This window comes from Paroedura picta, chromosome 8, assembly GCF_049243985.1.
Source record: "Paroedura picta isolate Pp20150507F chromosome 8, Ppicta_v3.0, whole genome shotgun sequence".
In the NCBI taxonomy this organism is placed as follows: domain Eukaryota; kingdom Metazoa; phylum Chordata; class Lepidosauria; order Squamata; family Gekkonidae; genus Paroedura; species Paroedura picta.
Genome location: NC_135376.1, coordinates 59,145,865 through 59,158,512, shown reverse-complemented (window position 1 = coordinate 59,158,512; position 12,648 = coordinate 59,145,865). Strand labels below are relative to the sequence as shown.

General features: G+C 41.2%; 1 protein-coding gene across 4 annotated transcripts in view; it reads right to left on the bottom strand.

The window, feature by feature from the left end:
* LOC143843608 (disintegrin and metalloproteinase domain-containing protein 9-like) overlaps positions 1-12,648 on the bottom strand; it is a 40,691-nt gene that overhangs the window by 6,869 nt on the left and 21,174 nt on the right. For all 4 annotated transcript variants that reach the window (XM_077349994.1, XM_077349993.1, XM_077349995.1 and 1 more), the window contains 7 exons: positions 11,880-11,964; positions 10,745-10,866; positions 8,691-8,862; positions 8,196-8,285; positions 6,444-6,639; positions 4,396-4,501; positions 2,153-2,327 (listed from right to left, as the gene is read on the bottom strand). In XM_077349994.1, coding sequence (XP_077206109.1) covers positions 2,153-2,327; positions 4,396-4,501; positions 6,444-6,639; positions 8,196-8,285; positions 8,691-8,862; positions 10,745-10,866; positions 11,880-11,964 — 946 coding nt within the window. The remainder of the gene's footprint in view (positions 1-2,152; positions 2,328-4,395; positions 4,502-6,443; positions 6,640-8,195; positions 8,286-8,690; positions 8,863-10,744; positions 10,867-11,879; positions 11,965-12,648) is intronic.

The window sequence follows — 12,648 nt, the reverse complement described above, 5'->3', positions numbered from 1 at the left end:
TGGCATGAGATATTGATTGTAAATACAAACTAATAATTTTATTGTATACAAAATAAAATAAAAAGAATGAAAACATTAAGAACCTACACTAGGCAACTAATTCCCTAAGCAATTGCATGCACACCCCAACAAGACAGCACACTTATAGAAGGTAGGATAGCAGAGAGCTTTAGGGAAGGGGCATAGAACCTTCAGGCCCGGGCTTGGTCTGGAGATGTCCAGTGGAGGTCAAAATAGGCAAGAGTATCAAGGAGGAAAGAGGGAGAAAAAACCTGCAGAGCGTAGCAGGGTTTTCCAGAAGACCAGTGTCCTGACTGGTAGAAATCAGGACTGGAGATCTGAAGAACAATTTGGGGTCCCAAGATAGGTGGGGTTTGGCTAACCTGGTTTGGGATTAGCTCAAAATGAAAAGTTTGAATCTCACTGGCTGGTTTAAAATTAACTGCTGTCAAATGTTCGCAGGAAAAATTGGGGGAAATACCCTGATTAAGCTAACATGAGCCAAATCGTGGGCACAAAGAACCAATGCTAGGCAATATAATTAACATTAATTAGGCTGAAGTGAGCTAGATCTACATGAACACAACAGTTTGGGTGAGATGAGACAGCTCCTGAAACAGTATGGAGTGCAAATTAATTATTTGCGTGCCCCTTTGGATGAGTAAGAAGGAAAAGAACTGAGAGTTAGTTAATGAAACAGCAACTTCTGGGGCATGTGAGGATATTGGGTGATGTCTCTATTGTTCCAAAAGAATTTTGTAATTGAGAACAACATGCCACTGACCTCAGTGAATTTGCACTTAATCAGTTTTTAATTCTAACACACCCGTCCTCTTCCCAGGAATTTGTATTGTTATGGCTGAGTGAATATACCTTTATAGGACTCCCCAAATTTAAGATCCCCTTGGCACTTAGCTGTTTTAATAAGCACCCCATTTTACAACCTAAGTCCAAAGTAAGAGAGGAACAGACTCCTCACATCCCAGATCCAACCCCTGGCACGTCAAGTTAAAATAATCACTTAGCAGAAGACCCCGGAAGAGCCACTGTCATTTTGAATAGGTAATTAACAGATTACTGGTCTGACAAGGAAATGTCATGACCTTATGCTACACTAGTGTGAATTCAGGTTAATTATAAGCCTGCACATAAACACATCTATTTATTTCATGGCCTTCAATAGATAAATGATGTGAAGAAACCAAACAGCTGAAATTGCTCAACTTTTCCCCATATGTAGTTGATAAGCACACAGAAATACGCCAGGAAAAAAGTTGGCAATTCTCCATACAAAACAGCAGTGCTGGAAACAGAGGACTGAATTTAAAAGTATCCGTGTATAAGTGGAATGCATGTTGCATCACAAGGCAGGGATCCTCACTTTGCTCCTCCTTGTTCTTTTGTCCCTGAGTCAGATCCCACACTGTACTATGCTACACTGTACTGGGGGTTCCAGTAACCTTCAGGAGAGTTTTATGAAAGACAAGGAAAACTGGACTGAGAAATGGACTATGGGAAGTTATTTAAAACCTTTATAACTTGATTTATCCAAAGCTTTGGTTAACGAATGTCAGACTGGCAATGTATTCTCTACAAAACCTACCCAAATCAACTTCAATATAGATAACAAGCCTGGCTGAATTAACTCATTTCCCATCTGAGTGATGTTCTCAATATCCACAAAAAGAAGCTTCAGCTAAATCTTCTGGAAGATTATGGCTTTCATGCCTTCCTACTGATAGGCAATGACAATATCATCTGAATCTCTTCTGGTAGGTTGTTCAAAGAATTGGTGGACTGACTAAAAAGGCTTCAGATCTAGCGGAGGAACCACCACTAGCAACCCTTTTGCCACTCAGAGTAGCAGCAGAAGAAAAATATGAAAAGCACATACATCACACATAGTCTGACATTACTTCTGGGGGAAACTGCTTGCATTTTGCCATAGTTTCTCATAATTTCTCCAGTGATGTGATGGCTCGTCCAATTTTTCCCAGAAACAGCATCGTGGCATGTGCACCCCAGGCACCTGTTCCCATCCCCAAGCTCCTGCCTGTTGCCCAGCATGGGTTTGCAACAATGTTAGAACTGCCTTGTAGAAGTGCAGCTGGCTCATGAATAGCAGTTAGTAAAAAGCAGGTAAGAGTCTCACCTTCCCTTCTTTACAAGCTGTTCCTTTCTGAACCAGAGATGGATCAGGGACGTCTGATCCTAAATCAAAATCAGTAGTCACACAGGAAACACCCTGTTGGTTCTGGATGTAAATATGGGGAGGAAGATTCTCATGACTGAAAGATGTACAATGAAGCTTCCCACACAAACTATCTCTGTAAAAAAAGAAAAGGGTAGAATTACAATAAAAATAAACATAAGGGGAAGAGTGGGAAAGGTCAAAGCAAAAATGATGAGACTATTATTGTTCACATAAAATGGAGGGTGTGTGCATGTGAGCTCTCTGTATGTGCGTATTACTTTAATTTTTTTAAGTACATAAGATCAAGGATGCTCAGCTATCCTCAGTCCCAAGTATACCTCACTGCTCCTGCTTGCTCTATTTCTCAGTTCTGATACTGGACATGGGCTAGGAATGGAGAAAACGGGTTAGGAAACAGACTGAGAGGAGGTAAGGCTGGGTTCATTGTCCCACGTGCTCTTTGTACAAGATCTCTGCTTTGTGAATGGGATAGACAAATATTCATTGCTGTCATGAAGAGTTTTGCACTCCATACCAATATACATGTTGCACAAATTGTTGCCCATGTTGCACAAATTTATACAAACGTGCATTCCATTTATGGCATTTGCTCAGGTTGTTTATTTCCATTTGGATATGCAAGCAAGCAGTTCCATGTGAGCAATGTCTAGGAGGGACCATATCCAGCAGCCAGACAAAAAATACCCTGATGGTTCTAGCTGTAAGTTTCAGAATAGTTTTATTGCATTAGTCATTGGTTATCGCAATCCTGCCAAATATACAAAAGACATCAAATAAAATGAAAGCATAAATTCTAAAATCAAATAGTTACGATTGATTAATAAAAACAGAGTTTAAATGATTAAGGCAACACAATTTGGTTTACATAATTCAGCCTAATTAGCAGCAAGGGGCAAATAGCAACTCTGTTCAAAATGTGAAGATGGGTATGTGAAATTCTCAGATTTCACTGTGCTCCAAGCAGTGGGCGGTAATTTCTTGATATATTTGGCTCCCAGGTCATCATACGGGGGACAATCAAAAATATAATGTATAAGGACCTCAATTACCTCCTTGTCACATATGCAGAGGCGATCAGATATAGGGATGTGAGAAAATCGACAACTACAAACTGCTGTTGGCATGGCATGAAGCCATAAATGGGTAAGTGCCATTCTAACTGTTAAAGGATGTTATGGTCACTAAGTATGGGAATCTATAGTGGTTTGCTTTAAATGATTTAAAGAAGGGTGCCACTTTAGAATGGGCTACTACAACTGAGTACCCAGCTTGCTGGGGGGTAAACGGTCATGACTGGGGAAGGCACTGGCAAACCACCCCGTATTGAGTCTGCCATGAAAACGCTAGAGGGCGTCACCCCAAGGGTCAGACATGACTCGGTGCTTGCACAGGGGATACCTTTACCTTTACCTTTACTACAACACTGTCATTACTGCATACATATGGAAAATCCATTCTCTCAGATAATTTCTGGATCTCAGCAGATCATCAGGAATAGAATATTGAACTTTATTTCAACCGAGAAATTTGGCCCTAGATGTTAAGTTTCAGGAGAAAGATGCACTAGAACAGGGGTAGTCAAACTGCGGCCCTCCAGATGTCCATGGACTACAATTCCCAGGAGCCCTTGCCAGCATTCGCTGGCGAATGCTGGCAAGGGCTCCTGGGAATTGTAGTCCATGGACATCTGGAGGGCCGCAGTTTGACTACCCCTGCACTAGAATCACAGAGTTGGAAGGGGCCATACAGCCCATCTAGTCCAACCCCCTGCTCAAGAAAAGTGTGTATCCAGCCTTTGCTTGAAGACTGCCAGTGAGGGGGAGCTCACCACCTCCTTAGGCAGCCTATTCCACTGCTGAACTACTCTGACTTTGAAAAAAAAATTCCCTCATCACTTTGTATTGTAGTCATTAATATTCTGTGAAAGGGGCAGGGAGTTTTTCTCCAGGCTAGTTGGTTAAAATGCTTCAATTGTATGGGTAAAACTTGTTCATGTAAATTTTATTGTCACAGATTAAAATAATGACATATTAGGATGTTTTGATTTAAAACATGCAGAGTTTTAAAAAAAACACATAACTAAAATCTTAGTAAACTGAATTTAGCTCCTAAACAAGAAATTGTTCAAACACAAACACACTTTTGATATAAGCACAGAGTAAATACAATGGTTATCTTACGTCTGGGTACATTTGACAAAAGTTGATCCTGACATTCCGCAGTTGCCAAATCTGTCTCCTTTAGCATTGGCAGTTTCAAAACAAACATCTGGTCCTTTTTTTGCTCCTGTAAAAACAACAAATAATATATTTCTAAAAAAAATCAACACCTTTCTCAATGCGAGCACTTTTCTCTCTGGAGGTTTTGTTTTTTACCATGAAGGATCACATTCACTTATTAAGACATCCCCTCTGTAAAGAGAAGGATTATGAGGAACTCAAGGCACCTTAATATTTTACAAGACTTGTATGGAAAGAAATACAAAAGCCAGACAAATCAAGCTGTGCGTTGCAACTTAGCAGTGCAGTCTCTCTGGAAAAAAAACAACAACTCTTATCTTTGAGTTTCCCAACAAGCAGCAAGGAAGCCTGCAGAAGGGAGTCAGCTTCAATTAGGGCTGAAAGGGATCAGCTGCTCAGCTTCACCCTCCTTTGTGCCTGAGGAACTGAAAAAGAAGAGCTGGCTCTTATATGCCACTTTTCTCTACCTGAGGAAGTCTCAATTGCATTACAATGCTTACAATTGCATTCCCTTTCCTCTTTCCACAACAGACATCCTGTGAGGTGGGTGAGGCTGAGAGAACTCTGATAGTACTGCTCGGACAAAACAGCTTTATCAGTGCCGTGGCAAGCCCAAGGTCACCCGGCTGGCCACATGTGGAGGAGGAGCGGGGATTCAAACCCGGACTTCTAGTCCACACTCCTAACCATGACACCAAGCTGGCTCTATTCAAACTTTTTGTCTGGGGTAAAGGACTCACTTTGTCTATGTCAGGTGAGATAATTCTACCTTAGGTTGTGCCCTGCAGGGGAAAGGTAGTGTTATGAATAAATAAAAAAAGGTTATTTTCCGACCTGTTCTGGAAGGCCTTGAACATGAGAGCTAATACAGAAAAAAGTTCCTGAATGAGATGAATGGCATTACTATCATGAGGATGGCACACAGAAGGAAGCTCACTCTTAGAGGTACCCTTGCCAGTGGCATTACTTCCAGCACAAAACTGCACACCAACAAAACTTCTAGTTTAACAATGGAGTTTTGAGCATTGCTGGCAACATACTGGGAAGAACATCATCATGTTGCCCATGAGGTGACATCAGTGCATCAGGATACCAGTGATTGTTCCCCCTTTTTTTTCCTGCTGCCCAGCTGAACAGTGGCTGGAAATATCTATGGGGGGCAGAAGTTCTTATGTTTGTAGCAGGAATCTGGCGACTTCAGAATTGAGGCCGCTCTTAGAGATGGTACATTCTCCAAAGAACAGTTATCACACAAGGTCGTACAAAGAAAGACAAGGGCCTCAACACTTGTAGACATTTAAAGATAAGAACCAACTCCTTAAACTGAGCTCAGAAACAAACAAAGTGAGGCCAAAGAAGATGTTTAAGAATTTGTATATTTAAATTAGACAACTCCAAATAAAAGATTAATGGCTGCATTTTGGACCAACTGAAGTTCCCAAGTTTTTAACAGCAGCCTCATTGCAGTAATCAAAGGTGGAGGCTGCCTGCCTGCCAACCTAAGATTATCACTGGGGATCTTGCTTTTGTTCTGTCACTCCTTGAAATAAATTGGGAACTGCCAGAGAGAGAGAGAGAGAGAGAAAGCAGATTCTCTCTTGTGCCCCATTTGTGGAACTCCCTCCCTCAGCTGTATACCTGGCAGTCAATGTTGCTGAATTTAAAGTCACCATATGAAGGCATTTCCAGTTGCCCAGGGTGTTTGTAAGTGGCTAAAGCGCTTGAGTTTGTGCACATGTGCATGTTTCTTTCCTTGACTTCTGACTGATTTGTGTGTTGCTTGTGTAATTTTATGTTGTTTTTAATTAATGAGCCTCTCCTATGGATCACAAAGACAGTTTTAATCATAATACAGTTACTTTTAATATGCACTGCTTAAAGTAATTTTTTTTGAGAGGCAGCATAAAAATATTTGAAATCAGTAACTAGTCTTTAAGCTATGCCACAAGGCCAGTAAATAATTCAAAAGTAAATAATTCAAAATGTACCTTTTCCAAAAAGGGATTCACACTGAGAATTGTAATTCTGACAAACTCCATTATAGCAGTACTCTTTCTTATTGTTACAAGGATAGCCATCCATGATAAACACATCTTCTGGACAGTAGGCATAAGATCCATTGCAGTATTCAGGGAGATCACAAATGTTCATTTTTGGCCTACATTGCATTCCTGCTACTTTAAACTAGAAAAAGAGGTGGTTTAAAAAAAATTATAAGCATATTAATGCTTTGATATCAATACACAAAGTATAATGGTAGGGAAACAGGCCTGCAACCACAGCTTTAGAGAGGAAAGGAAAGGAAGAATGTAGATGCCAGGTTTTAACAAATGGTCCCATCATTATGGCCACCTATTCCAAAACTGTAGGGGATGCCTGTGCCTTTATTAGCTACACTGAAGGAAAAACTAAAGGAAATATGGACTGAATACTTTTCTCCTAATAGAAGGGGAGTGTTTCACCAACTTTCACTCATATTGTTCCTGGGGGGGGGGGTCCTCTATGCTCTAAAAGCAGCATTTTAGGGAGATTTGTAGACTGCTTTGGTGGTGGTGGGGAGAGGGGACAAACCCAAAAATAAAATGAAAAGTTCCAAGGAAAAACAAACCAATGTAGCAATAACCTGGCTCCCTCATTCCAATCATGTAGTCCATAAAAACCAACAGTATACCTAAACAACATAAAGTGAACAACATAAAAGTAAGCAATCTATAAAACCAGCAGCAAAGAAGGAAGTAGCACTGAATTCTCTTAAGCCGAAAAACACATTAAAGAGGGAAGGCTGCAAGCTTCCCTGAGGAAGTTTCCATATGAAAGACAGCAAAGGAGGAGGATGGTTCAGAAAGAAAGATCCAAAACCTTTTCCCACAGAACCCAACCAGAAGCTCCCAAAAGCCTACAAGCAGGATAGAGAGACCAAGCCTTTTACATAGCACTGGTATTCAGGGTCACACTGCATCTTAGAAATTCCCTTTAGCCATACACTACTCCAGGGGTAGTCAAACTGCGGCCCTCCAGATGTCCATGGACTACAATTCCCAGGAGCCCCTGCCAGCGAATGCTGGCAGGGGCTCCTGGGAATTGTAGTCCATGGACATCTGGAGGGCCGCAGTTTGACTACCCCTGCACTAGTCAATAGATCAATGACTATCATATAGTTTTTGTCTAACATCCTTTAAAAGCCACCAGAAAGCCTACAACACATGTGTAGACTTACTTTCCTGCAGCTGCTCTGGGTAGGGTTGCCAGCTCTGAATTGGGTAATTCCTGGAGACTTTGGGGGGGTAGAACTGGGAAGAGGTGAGATTTGGGACAGGGAGAGACATCAGTGGAGTATAATGCTATGGCGTCCACCCTCCAAAGGAGCCATTTTTTCTCCAGGGGAACTGAACTCTTTAGTTCAAAGATGAGCTATAATTCTAGGGATTCCCAGGTTCCACCTGGGGATTGACACAGCTAACCATGGGGAGGGGCATTTTAAAGGTCTGCATAGCCTTCCTTGGCTCAGGAACATGGTGCAGTGGGAGGTTATCTTTCCCCATTTTACAGCTGCTCAAAATTAACCCAAATTCAACAATCTCTTTTGAGTCCCATTCCTCTCTGGGCATAAATATGCTATATTTGTTTTTTGGGGGATAGATTTTTGGGATATCAGCTTTCAAGAGTTTACTTTAACCAAAATCTTAACACTCAAGTGAGAGACGCTTATAAAACTTGTAGGGAAAGAATTTCAAGCCTACCTTACAATTGTCACAGCATAAACCTTCTGCACATTCTGACCCAGACTTTAGTTTGCAGGTTGCAGCATCACAGCATGGGCTGGAACACTCCTATTGTGAAAATTAGTTCAGCTGATGTAACACTGAAGTCTTAAATGGCATTGAAACAAAGGTAGCAAGAGGTGAAGCTTTACCAGTGTGGTCTCCACCCTGACCCACTGTCTGTCACATTTAACCCAAGAGGTTTCTGAATGCTGAACATTCAGCACCATGAAAGGAACAGAAAAAGAACAGTAACTTTTAGTTAGCCCCAGGAATAGGGGGATAAGATGGTTCAGAAAAGAGGGTAGAGACTATTTACTGGGGTAACATAGGCTTGCTGTCTCTACCATTTCCAAGGTTAGAGTTGTCAGTTTAGGAGTGCAGTTAGCAGACAAGTTTTCCCCAGAAACAAGCCAGGAGAGAGGGGCAACTGAAATATTTACCCAAGAAATCTGCACAATGAAAGATACTTACTTCTGCTGTTCCACAGTCACATTCTTCATCCTTATCCACTATGTGATTGCCACAAACAGGTTCTGTGAAGATGTCACTAGGTCGGGGAGGATTTCTAAGACAACTTCCACCACCTCTCAAGATGAGATTTTCAAAATCATTGGCACTGCAACTGCTGAAGTTCTTGGACCCACTAGAAAGCAGAATATTGTCTGGCATATTTATTTACCCAGTCAAATTATGCCTACCAACTTACCCATCTGGTGGCTAAAAGTATAATTTCCAAAACAATTGGGATCATACATCTCTTTTCTAAAACTGGAAAGCAGTTGAGCGGTCTGGGTTTCTTGCAAACAAAGGAAAGTTATGAATATTAGAGAGGGTGACAAAATAATACAGCATAGTGCATTAGTCTTTGCTGAAGATATTCTGCTAATACCAACATACAAGAAGCCATCACAGCACAGTGGTTAGTGTGTGTCAGGCTAACTGCTTGAGCAAATGACAGAAACAGCAATGTCTCTTTGCAAAGAAGAAATTGTAAGCTTGTGAAGCCTCAGTTAGCCTTTGCGGCCCTCCAGATGCCCATGGACTACAATTCCCACGAGAATGTTTGACTACCCCAGCCTTACAGTATCCAAGGAAGGAAGTGGTTATAACCTCCCCGCAGTTTTGCTATTTGAAACTTCCCCATCTGCTATATCCAATTAGCATTACAGTTTCTGTTTTTGGATAGCATACCAAGTGAAAGCTGAAGGGTTAAACTACTAGTCCCTTGCCTGAACAATTGTGGAAGCAAACTGAGATTGCATAAGCCCACAATTTGCATTATAAGGGCAGGGCCAAGTCATGTTTGAATTCTAAGGGAGATCTGGATTCAAAGGCCCTCTCATCCATGAAGATCCCTCGGTGACCTTACGGATTCAGTGTATGTTAGACCAATTTGCCTCACAGAATTGTTGTGAAACAGAGATGGGGAGAGTTATTTATGAAAGCTCATTGAGCTCATTAAAGGAGGTTAAACTGTAATTGGCAGAATACAGAAAGAAATTGGATGAACAATTAGTAAATTCCATTCAGTGGAGTCAGCTGGAGTGGAGAGACAGGTGATACAGCTCCCAACGCTTGACCAAACACCAGTTCTTTCTGTCAGGTGCTTGGGTGTGATTTTGAATCCCTCCCTTTTAATGGAGGCCCAAATCACAAAGGTAGCCCGCCTAGTATTATTCCATATGTGCCAGGCAAGGCAGATTACACCTTATTTCTTGGAGCCAGATCTAGTCGAGTGAGCCATGCCAATGGTCACCTGTAGATTAGACTTCTGGAACTTGATCTACACAGGGCTACCTTTGAGACAGCCCTGAAAACTACAATTGGTCCAAAATGCAGCTGCCCGAGTCCTTACAGGGACTCAGCGGAAGGCACACATGACACCAGTGCTCTCCCAGATGCATTGGTTCCAGATTGGAGATTGAATCAGGTTCAAGGTTTGGCTACCAACCTTCAAATCTTTAAACGGTCTGGGGCTGGCATATGGATGGGACCATCTCTTCTGTTATATTCCCCCTAGAGCGTTAAAATCTTCAGATCAACATCTGCTCAGGATCCCCAGCCCAAAGGAGGTGAGATTGGCCCTGGCTCCAGGTGTTAGAGAATATTATGGTTGGGGCCCAAATATCCACCAATAAATGGCTCACCACTGTGATATGGAAAGATGAGCTCCTCAATGACAAAATCTCCTTGTCTGGAATATTGGTTGGGAGACATTGTATTAATAATGTTTTCACCAAATTGTTTATGATGTTTATCCACCCTAAGCAGTTCTGGAAGGGTAGGCTAGAAGAATACTGTAGTCTATACAGTATCTAGTGTTCCATTTAAGGCAGTATCAGTGGGTATCCTGCTTCAGTTCAGGACTAGATTATACTACTGTAACACAAGATTCTGCAATGTACCAATATTGGGATTGTAGTATTTGATAGGCATCTGATAGATCGAGGAATAAAGATTGACATGTTAGGATCTAAGCTATAAATTAAAACAATGCCTTTAAAAAAACCCAAACTAGTTCTTACTTAGCTGTACTGTGCATAACGTAGGAACCCCGACATCCTTCATCATCATGATGCATACCCAGATTATGGCCTAGTTCATGTGCAACAATTGATGCATGATGAATCACATCTTCATGGTTAAACTGGCGAACAGATCAAAAAGCAGTGATGTAAACATTATAAAAACCTTTGCAGCAACTCTGGCTCCTGGACACTGAAGTGTTTCTCACATTTGTACCTGATCTTAGACTGAAACTTCTTGTAATTATTACCAAGCTGGGAATCACCTATTTCTCTAGTACTTCCCATCTACCCCCACCCCGCACCTCCATCTCCAAAAAGTTCAGGACAGGCAAGATGGTTCTGTCTTCCCAATTTTATCCTCCCAGGAACTTTATGAAGTAGATTGTGTCTGACAAGGTCACCCAGCATGCATCATGACATAATGAGGATTTCATCTGCTCATCCAGATTCTAGTCTAGTACTCTAAACCACTATACAACATTGATTTCTAAAGTAAGGGATTATAAACTTAAATCATGAGAGCCAGGATAGTAACTGAAGAACTGGGCTGGGTCTGAATGTTCAAGAATTTTGCTGGGTGAACATAGGCAAGTCACTTTTTCCTCAGCTTCATCTCACATCTTCTGCCTCACAGATTTATTGTGATTTTTTAAATGGACGTGAGAAACTTGTACACAACTCTGATCATACGAATACATTTAATTGACATAATTAATCCAATTCATGGAGTTTGATGGTTTTTGCTTTACAATTTAGGTTACTAGTACAAAATTTGGATAATCTATTTATTATTCACATGCACATAGCAAAAGCATCTGCACAAAAATTACTGAGCATGCTTTGTGACCAAGAAAGGTTTTATTTTGCACTTGGTTTTATGACTAAATATTTAATTAAGGCAAACATTTTCTATGCTCCCTGAATGAAGCACAGTTGTGCTTCAGAATTAGGCCAAAGGCCAGTGAATTAAAACCCACTTAAAAGAAATATATGTTTGTAGAGCTAGAACAGAAACTAATTTTGGGCTAAGTCTCCAACAAACAATTACAAGAATTTCAATAGGCATGGCTGAAAAGAGGTATTCAGGTATATACATCTTATGCTTAACAGCATGAAAATGTAGTGTACTTACAGTGCTGATTGACCCTCCAAAATCCCGGCTACATACTGTCCCAATAAAAGCCATTCCAACAGTTGAACCAAATGGCTGTCTCCCTCTGCAGTGCAAGAACAGAATTTGAGTAATGTAGCTGGAATGGTTTGCATGGTTCATTTGTGCTGAAGAATGCAAGCTCTGGCATCCAATGTGAAATTTGGAGGGTGACCAGAGGCCCGAAGACCAAATCCTGTGAAGAAAAGCTAAAGCAGGGATAGTCAACCTGTAGTCCTCCAGATGTCCATGGACTACAATTCCCATGAGCCCCTGCCAGCAAATACCCCTGAGCTAAAGGACTTGGGAATGTTCAGTCTGGATAAGAGGAGGCTGATGGAAGACATGATTGCTCTCTTTCTGTATTTGAAAGGCTATAAGAACTGTTACTGCTGGTAGCAGATTACAGGACATGCAATAATGGATTTAAATTATGGATGGAAAGGTACCAGTTGGAAATGAGGATTTATTTATTTATTTTTACAGTTAAGAGTAATTCAGCGGTGGAATCAGCTGCACAGGGAGGTGGTGAACTCCACCTTGCTGATAGTCTTCAATGAATAGATGAACACTCGTAAGGGATGATTTAGGCTGATCCTACACTAAGTAAAGGTTGGACTAGATGACCTGTATGGCACTTTCCAATTCTATGATTTTTTAAGTTCTAACGTAGTGAGTAATATGTGGAAGAATCTCAAACTCAGATATGAATGCCAGCTTGTAGTGGTTAAGAGTGGCAGTCTCTAAACTG